This window comes from Poecile atricapillus, chromosome Z (assembly GCF_030490865.1).
Source record: "Poecile atricapillus isolate bPoeAtr1 chromosome Z, bPoeAtr1.hap1, whole genome shotgun sequence".
Lineage (NCBI taxonomy): Eukaryota > Metazoa > Chordata > Aves > Passeriformes > Paridae > Poecile > Poecile atricapillus.
In genome coordinates, this window is record NC_081289.1 from 19,455,957 (window position 1) to 19,466,445 (window position 10,489).

Consider the following 10,489-nt stretch of genomic DNA (forward strand, 5'->3'; position numbering starts at 1 on the left):
CCATTTGCATAAGTGCAGCTGTGCTCGATGCTGGTTTTTCTGCATCTGTTATTGGAAGCCAGTGGGAGGCAATCATTACAAGCATCCATAAAGCTAGCTGGTAATTGAAACCCAAATTTAGTTCAAGAAGAAAAAGAAAATCTCAAAATAGGTCTATGAAAGAGATGAAGTGTCATGGGAGTTATCTAAGTCATGCGCAGTTTTTGGAAAATATGTGATTCATGTAAGGCAATCTGAGGATTGTTTAAAAATATGCACAAATGACAACCATTGTTGTGACAACCACAAGATTGTGTCTTGTGAGTTGTGTTTTCTTTGAGGTGCACTGTAATGCAGATGTGATTGCTGGGGGCAGTTCCTGCCTTGGTTTCTTCGGGTTTGCTTCTACTAAAGAGTTCCTGTCAGATTACTTGTGTCAACTTGATTAGCTAGTGTATTATAAATGAGAAAAAATAAATGAGAAAAACATGAATTTTCCATAGCACTGAGATTCTGAATTAAATTGAATCCTATATTTAAATCTCAACTAAAATTGATAATGTTTTAGGATCCAGGGAATTAAAAAATGTTACTCATCTTAATCAATGTGATTAACAAAGACTGTCATGATAGGCTAAAAAAAACCAAACAAAACAAAGTGTTACTATATTTATAATCTAGGTCTTAATCTGTGTTTTCAGCCCCAAATTTATGAATATCTAGTGCTCAAATTAACAATAAAATGTGTATCTGAAAATAGAGATATCTCAGACATTTTATGCAGTACACTATAATATATAGGTATAATTTTAATCTTAATTTTTCAAAAGAATGTTCAAAACTTCACACATTCACACTCATGTGTGAAGGAAGATCACCAGTCTTGGCAGATACTCAGAAAAGAAACTGCTTTTCTCTGCCCCTCAAAAATGTGCTGAAGAGTAACAACAGAGTGAGATTGGAAAGCATTTTGAGCAATGCTACTTTTAAACTGTTTAAGTCATAGTACATAGTCCTGTCTGTATTCTGCTTTATCAGCTGAGCTCACACAAACCTTTGCGTGTATACCCGATTTCTCTTCAAAGAGAAATAGAACACAGAAGTTCATACTCCCATGTTCAAAAATTATTTTTTATTTATTCACCTACACAAGACATCTCTCTGAAGAAGAAAAAATGAGATCATTTTATGAGATACCCATGGTGTTTCGTGATGAAACCCATATTCATCGCCATTCTCAACATAGGTACCTTAGGTAACTCTGAAGCACTGAAACTCAGGGAACTCTATTTTCTTCTCAAACAAAAGAGTGAGATCTGTTTGATTGAGATCTGTTTGATACATGGATATGAGAAACAACCATCAGACTCTGAACTCAGTGAGTAATGCCAGTAGAAGGTGCTCTGCTTGAAACAGTGTTCAGATATGTCAGGACTGTAAAATATAAAACATCACTTACAGCTGTAACAAATTAGTGGAAAGAATTACCATTCATTTGTTCAAGCTTTATTTGTTTTCTGAAATAGAAAGTTGAGTTTGGTAATTTACTTTGTGGCACAAAATTCTGCACTCTTTGTGGCAAAGAAAGGGAGAGGTCAAAGAGCTCTATATTGTCCTGTGTGAAATGAATGAGCTCAATCATTTTGAAATTCTGATAAATCTGAAATTCTGACAAGCATTAAATTTGCCCACAGTGCACGTTCACATGCTTATCAAGCAATTGTCAAAACAAAATCCCGCCAAAATGACTGAACATGTGAATTGACTAACTTATACAAAAGTCAATATTTTATTACCACTGCAACAGAGACTTTAAAGCTGATACAAAACTGTATTGTTCAATCTAGTCTGCCATGCAGGGAGAAAAAAAACAACAATAACAAGACAAAATACAAAAAAATCCCACACCCCAAAGCATGTGATTAAGTCACATTCTTTACTCAAGAAAGATGTGAAATACTTGTTTCAATTTAGACAGAGCATTAGCCTGAAGGAAATCAATAAAACTGTTCACATAAGCAGCTGAAGAATGTGAACAAGAAACACTGTCTTGTCTAACTGTAAACAATGTATTTGTCATCTACATGGCAATCATTATTTTAATATGTTTCATTTAAAAATATATTATGCTTGCCTTCTAATACTAGAACAGCTGTACCATAAATCCAGTGGCTCTCAAGTGAATTTTTACTCTCACTGTAACTGTAGGTTTGACAGATAAAATATTGAAGCTGAGATGTTAAAAATAAGTTTTTTAGTATTAGTAAAAAAAAAAAATGTCCTTTGAGATCACATGAGCATGCTCGAGAGTGGCTGCTTTACAGAGTGTCTTCCTTACAAACTCATATCTAAGTTCTTCAGTTTTTGGGGGGTGGGGAGGTAGCAAAGGTGTATTTAAATTTAAGAACAGGAACAATTTAGAACATAAAAAACATCTCAAAACCTAAACTTTTGCAGTGTTGGGATCATTGTAAAACTGAGAAAATAAAAAAAAAAAGAACTGGTAGAAACTTGCTTAGGTTACATCTCTCAAGTATTGTAGCATCTAAACTGTATGTAAACATCCTATTGCATGAGCACTTAGCACATGGTCTCGATATAGGACCTGTCTCTTTGTGAGGATTATTAACATTCATGTGGACCCTATCTATCATTTTGAGCTGTAGGTGCTACTCCTTTACTTTGCTTTTCTTCTGAAACAGAGCAACCTCTCAAAGCACACTGCGAGCAGTAAAGAGAGCAACTTCCACAAGCATGTTCTTCTTTTTGAAGCACTTAGACAGGATTAACTTTTTATTCGCATACCTGTGAAGAAGTTATTCTCCTACATAAATTCCAGTGTCTAAAGATCATGTAAATGTGACTGATCTCATTATATTTCTTCAGATCAGAAGAAATCATCAGATTTTTTTCTATTGGGGCTGATGGAGGATGAGTGGTTTCAAGAGCAGAGCTTGACATTCTACTTTCAGCACCTTTTTTTTTGTGTGAATTCAACACAAAAAGACAAGGAATCCAGATAGCTTTGTCTCTGGTTTTGTTTTAATTTCTCGGTTTAGTTATTGAAGATCTTTTCCCTAAAATGTAGTTTTGTTGTTACTCCTTCTATACCCTATGGAAATATTTTTTGAAAATTACTTGTGACCTCTTCAGAAGCATCTGAGGCTGCAAAAGAAGCCTCTCTTCATGTTGGAAAAAATATTAAAGTTTTGCATGATCTGAACTGAATTTTGGTAGTATGATCAGGTTTCTAATTGCTTTTCTTTTTCAGGAAAGCATAGATTTGGGTGAGATCATGTTTTCCCTTTGTTATTTGCCTACTGCTGGGAGAATGACTTTGACAGTCATCAAATGTCGAAATCTCAAAGCAATGGATATAACTGGTGCATCAGGTGAATCTACTTTTTTTAAACAACAAGGCAGAGTCTGTTCAGGAGGGGGCTGAATAACATCTTGGGATTTGTGCGCCTAACATGGCTGTGGGATGGAAGTAGCAGAATGGCAACAGACCTGTTTAGAAGGACTGCCTATCTATGGTCTGGCAGCCAGGGTGTCTGTTTGGAGAACCCATACCTTTCCTTTGCATTTACAACATGATGAAGGCAGTGTTTGCCAGGGTCACTCAAATCTTTGCAACTTTTTACCTTAGCAATACAACATTCTTACCACAAACAATGTTTTTGTGCTGCACATTTGAATGGCTTTGGGTCCTAATGCATGAACTGAATATCTGTTACTCAGATCCGTATGTCAAAGTGTCGCTGATGTGCGAGGGACGGAGACTGAAAAAGCGGAAAACAACCACAAAGAAGAACACTCTGAATCCCGTTTATAATGAGGCCATCATCTTTGATATCCCACCAGAGAACGTGGACCAGGTCAGCCTCTCCATTGCAGTGATGGATTATGACAGGTAAGCACAGTTCACTTGCTGACCACTGAGACAGTTCCTGATCATTGCAAGCCACTGCTTTCTGCCTCCTTGAGCTTACAAGCAGCTTCAGCATCACAAAAGATAAAGCATTGGAGCCTTGTCCTGAAGAGGTTTGAGGCTTCCACACCTTTTAGGGCACATGGCATTTTATCTGTATCATAAATAACTGAGATAAGGAAGAAATATGGCTCAATTTTCTTTCAGGCCACTAGCCCTGATACACATTCCTGTCCATTTCTGCAGGCTGGACTATGTACAAACTTTTTAAATCAAGTATGCCTTCTAGCTTAAAAAAGTCCCTCACACCTCTAATTTTTATTTAAATAGCAGGTATTTGAAACTAAAGAAAATTTCAATGACTAAAAAGGAATTAAATGCTAATTACATAATTGAATTAAGTCATAATTAATTCTTGGGTTGATTCAGTAAAATAACCTTTCAATGTGTAACCTTTGGGTTCAGCCCTCACTGATAACATGTCTAATGCTAATCATCTACAGCATCACTGAGAATTGACAGGAAGAGACTCCTGCTTAGAGTGGCTCAAGGACTGCAGGTTGATCAAGACAGTGACTGACAGAATCCTGTCTGAGCCAAGTCTGCTTCATTCAAGTGCTATTAGTAATGAGATCTTGAGACTGCAGGACAAATAAACAGTGAAAGTCCAATTTAGTAACATCACCCTTCAGACTGTTTTCCCTTGCCATCAGATTTCTGGTTGTTCTCCAAGTTCTGCCAGGAATACTTTCTCGGTCAGACGTGAGAGTGGCAGCACGGTGCCATTAGCAGGGAAGGAGCACAGCAGCTTGCACACTTTCAGTCCTCCTCAGCTCCTCCTTTCCCAGCACTTGCTAAGGGGAAATTGGAAAGCATTATTCTAAGGTACACAGAGTCAAGGTACAGAAAATTACTTTCTGGTGTTCCTCAACCAGTTTATGGCACTGTGAGGAGCATGAAGTATTAAGGTATGGCCTATTACAGCTAAGACTCTTACCTTTCACATTTTTGACTGAACTTCCAAAGATCACAGCAGCTAGAGCTGAGAAATAGTTTATGAAATTATGTCTGAAGCATTTGCAGCAGGAAATGTATTCCCCACCATTTTCCTTCACCTTCCTCTCCCACAAAATTCAGCATGTTTTCCTTCAGATAAATTTGTGTATTATGATCCTTTTCTGTCCTTGTGTCTTTTGGGTTGTAACCTTTTAATGGCAAGGATTATGTTTTCATTGCTATTTTTATACCTGCTAGAAGCACTCTGGTAGTAGCTGGAGGTTTTTGATGCTACCATTACAGAGTTTAATATTACTATACTACCATCAAAACTAATGTCTGTAATAAATGATGTGAAAACTTGTGTCCTGTATTCTGTGTCACACTAAACCAGTAAACAGAATTGTATACCAGATGTTATTAAAACAATTTTTTATTAAAAATCAATTCTTTCCCTTTCTACAATTCTCAGAGTAGGGCACAATGAGGTCATTGGAGTATGCCGGACAGGAATTGATGCCGAAGGCCTTGGAAGAGATCATTGGAATGAAATGTTGGCTTACCCACGTAAACCAATAACTCACTGGCACCCATTAGTAGAGGTAAAAAGTAGCAAAATTTTCTCCTTGATACTGAATGTTTTTGTCCCTCACATTTACGGACTTCTGAGAATCATGAAAATTGGTGCAGTACTTATAGATCAGGTAGAAGATCATTAGCACAGCCTAAACCTAGTTACATGGGTTTATCTATCACTTAAAAGAGCCTTTTCAAGAGTTTCCATGACACTCTGAAGGCATTGTAAGATTACATTTAGACATTTAAAATTTCCAGAGGTTATGATAAAGAGCTTACAGCTACTTAGAGGAGATCATTTGCAAAAATTTCAAAAGCAATCATTTCCTATTCAAAAATCTTTAACACAAGCTGCTGTTGCTAAAACATTAATCTGGAACTGGCCTGCAAATTAGGCTAAATTGTGGCAACATACCAGCAGCTCCCTCCAGAGTTATTCAACAGATGCTTACTGGAAGCTTTTTCAAATGTAGGGGGTGATTATATCTACAAGTCTCTGGGCTTGGACTCCCTCTGCGATCTGCTGTGTCCACACATTGCTGGTGTTCTGTACACAAAATCCTCACAGCTCTGGACTCAGAAAGACACATACTGAAGCCTTAGGAAGCAGCAGGGGCACAGTTTAGCCCAACACAAAAGCAATCTCTGTAGAAAAATTAGTTTCTGCCTGAGGCCATTTGATTTCCCCACTCTGTATAGCACATTGCTGCACAACATGTCCTGTGACAGGTAGCAAAAGCATATCAAGGTTCCAGTAAAACACCAAGAAGAGTGTGGGAGCAAGGAAACTGAGTCAAGGCACTAAAGTGCCTTTTAGAGGTTCATGGCTCTGATTTATGTAAATTAGGAGACAGAGGTACCACCCCTGTTGGTGAAATAAACCCACTGCTGTGAAACGAGTCAGAGGCATTTTTAGAAGGTCACTTCAGAAATGTTCTTTCCATTATTAGTTCTGCTGGAGACTTTGACACCAGAGAACTTTGATCCAGAGATTAGAAAGGGTCTAGATGTGATCTGGATTCCTTTTTAGAGAGTCTCTCATCCTCTGAAATGAGAATGATGCACAGCCAGATACGAAGACATTTGTAAAAATAACACTTTTCTTCCAGCTACCTGGCCGAGCGACCAGTTTTGATAGCCAGGGATCCTGCTCCTCACCCAAACCACCGCTTACACCCTAGGGAGTGAGAATGGATTCATCGTGGTCAGTGCCCAAGGCTCCCACATAGCTCACATCTACATGAACAGAAGGTTTGGCTTTCACAGATGAACTATATCCATATTTTTTTATCAAAATACATCTTTCCTATTCTAAGTCTTATATGGCAGTTTATAATGATTTGTTAATGTGTGAATGAAGTTGACTTGAGTCAAATATAACCCTTCCTTGTGCAAATTCATTCACCTGTTTTACCTCTGGCATATGTCCAGTGTTATATTCAAGCAGTGTTTTGATGGGGCCTGTACATTTTCATAGGCAAAGAAATCTGAAAAAAAGATCCCTTAAGGAATTCAAAACTACTGCAGCTTTTAGCACCTAATTCTCTTGAAGGAGAGCAAACAGTTAGGTACAGTTCATGTAGTAAATTCCTTCTAAATTGCACTAAATCCTCTATGACTTTGCAAGATCACACTTCAAACTGAATGTTGCATTAAAAAACCCAACTGTTGTCGTGTTTTGAGTATCTGGAAAATCAGTCCATTCCTTGGGCAGGGAAGAAGGGCTGATTTAAAGCCCAGTGGAGCCAATGAGGAGGATCTACTGACTTCAGTGGGTTTTAGTCCAGCCCTTATGAAACAGGTATGAGAACTGGATCTATGCAGCTATAACCCCCCAGCACTCACGATGACAGCTGCATCTCTACAAAGAGTCAAACTGCAGAGGACAGAATGCTCAGAAGTAAAGGAATTGATTTAATGTGATTTATCTCTTCACAAAATTGACCAGATATTTCAGTTACCCACAACGTTTTTGTGATTCTTGATTTAATGTGACAGACATAGATTTCTTTGAAGTTATTTTGACTGAGTGCACAGCACACATGAAATTTAGTTTCTGGTTGCTGGCTGGATGCCTCTAGACATATATACTAAATATGACTTTGAGATGTGTTTTCTGTCAGTCTATGGAGAAAGAAATTGAAATGTGTTTTACAAGCAAGTAAATTCATTTATTAGAATACAAAATGACAACAAATGCAAAAATCTATTGGCTGTAGTCAGATATTTTAAAAACCAGAAGAGAACTACATATTACTTTGTGGATTTATCTCTAAACACTGCAGTTTACCTCAATCAGATAAATCAGATAGTTACTTTCTTTTTTCCTTTTTCCTTTCTTTTTGTGATGGCATGATTGGTTTTGAAAGCGGGGCTGTAATTAGGAAGAATTGGTGGCACTTTTTGTATCTTTGCAATATAGAAAAGATAGAATAAAATAAAGAAAACTGAGGAGACAGTGTTTTCCAAAGCAGCATTTTTACAGAAATATCATTCAGGAGAAAAGCACCAAAGGAAGATTGATTAATGATTAATGACAGAAATGTTGAGAATTAATCTGGATGCGAAGGGAAAAGGTTGTTTTGGCAAACTTCTGAAGAGCCATTTTTAGTTGGTTTTGCCTGGCTGACGGAGAATATGTTCCTGAAGATCCAGTCCCTCCATGCCACTGACTAATCTCTAAGACAGACAAAAATACCTTGAAGTGTCTTAACTGCTCCAGAAAATCTAGCAGGACTGGTCTTAACATTACAGGCGTATCTAAGTCACAAAAGGAGGCAGCTTTTATACCTTGCCTCCTGTGCCTATGAACACAGCAAGCAAGGAAACAAATATAAAAAACAATCTCTCAGACAGTCTTACCAAATAAAGAAGGAAAAAAAAAAAAAAGAAAGAAAAAAGGGAAAAATGAAAAGGTTCCAGACCAAGTGTTTGAATGCCTGTTTCAGGTTATTATTCATGGCCTCTAGGCAGAAATGGTTTCTCACAGAGAGGATTGGTAATGCTGAACACCAATCCTCCCTGCTTAAGATTGTATTTTCATCACCACAAATACAGAGCAGCCTTGCAGAATTTCATTCCTCCATTTGCTCTGGATGAATAATTTTTTTAATAGCAGAACAAACTCTCCTGTGTGAGGCTTTTTTTCCCTCCCATCATTGTTATCCTAACAAGATTCTGTGGCCTAGATCATTTTCAACATGATTCTGCAAGGCTGATATAGAAACAGATATATATATATATGGAGATTGAAAAAATATTTTATGTATACATTTACTTAATATGAATTATATCAACAGTGGCCTTTGTGGCCTAGAAAATACTTTTTGTAATGTGGTACTGTAACAGTTAACTAAATATTCTTTGCACTTTTTTGCACCTAATATCCAAAAAGTGAACAAATTCATGATCAAATGTAGCATAAGTGTTCAGCAATGAGCAACGTATTTTTACCTATTTTACTGTTCTCTATGAGTATCCTGTATGTCTCATCATAGGTAGTAAGGTATTTCAAGACTCATTTTCTTAAATTTTAATTGTTGTCAAATACCAAAGGCTTGGTTTGTGCCTCCCTGTTGTGTTATTTTTGGTACTGTTAGTAACAATAGTGAATGACTTCTGTGTCTAAACTTGACTGATAGGTGCTCTGCATCTAGAAGAAATCAGGCTGAAAAATCATCTGGACATCTAACTTCAAAAATCATGCCCTAAGAAATTATATTTACTCCCTTAGCAGTGATTAATAGAATTAGTGAAAAAGATTATTTTTTCCCCATTGTTTCCTTAACTATCTCAAAAGACAGGATATGTACTTAGTACAACCCATCCATTGGCTTTAGAGCCTGGTTCACAAGTTGCTCTCAGTGGCATCACAGAAGCACCAAGGAAAAAGTTAGCACAGTTTAAGTCAAGGAATATGTTTCTCAATGTATATCATTATTAAATTATTATTTTTAAATATTTTGGTTTGGAAATTTGGAGAAGTTACAAGTTCCCTGCTCCCATCCTGATTTTTTTTTTCCCTGCTTATCCACATATCTCCCACATCTCATGCATTACCTTAATTTGGGAAAAATCAAATGTGGCAAAAGGCTGGTTTAAAATATACTGTAGTACTTATACAACAGTTAGAAAAGCCTCCTTTCCTAAAGGCCTGAGTTATTTTTGAATATTTTTCTTGAAGCTGTTTACTGGAAACAGCACCACTACTTAATAAGAATTGTATTTGCACGGCCTGGCTTTTTTTTGTACTTTCACACTGCACAGGTGAGCACAAGCTCACTAAGATTTAAGTCATGTACTGCACTCCATGTCCCCAGCTTTGGATCACAGCATTTTACAGTCCTGCTGACATGGCCCTTCTTCTCGCCCTCCCAGCAAGCAACCTTCTCTTTCCTCACCATCTTTTGTCTGTGCTGGGCTTAGGAATATGAATATTGGTCAGAGATAAAGTGGCCAGCAACTTCCTCTGCAAAATTTCTTCTTCAATAAATGTAATTCTTTAGGTTTCTTATGTTTAAGTAACAAAATTATACATTTTTTCTTAAAGAATCACCACCACTTCCAATATTCTTTTAAGAAAATATTGAGCCAACAATAAATGTTTTCATTGGGTTGATTTTTTTCCTAGGGAAAAAGCAATTACTTACCTAATTTCTTTCTGTGGATGCATTTTTGGAGCAATATTAAGAAAAAGTTTAGTTAAGACTCATTTGATCCATCCTTTTCTCCTCTTTCTCAGCTTTTTAATTGGATTCAATGTAATCCTTTTAATTTTTTTTTAACATGATGATGTATAACATACACATGATAGTCTAGTTCCAAGATTATTTTGCTATCTCTTTTTTATAAACTTTTATATGTACTAACTTTTTATTATACTCCATTAATTTAACAGGCTTTATACATCTAAAATCATTTGACTGTATTTTTTGAGTAAGCAAACACTTAAAATAAGGGTATTTCAGAACTCAGTAATAGAGTTCTTCTGCTGAAAATGTAAAATTT

At 36.7% G+C, this 10,489-nt stretch overlaps 1 protein-coding gene across 1 annotated transcript in view; it reads left to right on the forward strand.

Moving 5' to 3' along the window:
• Positions 1-6,718, forward strand: part of LOC131572966 (synaptotagmin-10) — a 33,425-nt gene extending 26,707 nt beyond the window's left edge. Inside the window, exons 4-7 of the mRNA XM_058826431.1 lie at positions 3,251-3,371; positions 3,721-3,892; positions 5,379-5,508; positions 6,592-6,718. Coding sequence (XP_058682414.1) covers positions 3,251-3,371; positions 3,721-3,892; positions 5,379-5,508; positions 6,592-6,663 — 495 coding nt within the window. The 3' untranslated portion in view covers positions 6,664-6,718. The remainder of the gene's footprint in view (positions 1-3,250; positions 3,372-3,720; positions 3,893-5,378; positions 5,509-6,591) is intronic.
• Positions 6,719-10,489: the final 3,771 nt, after the last annotated feature.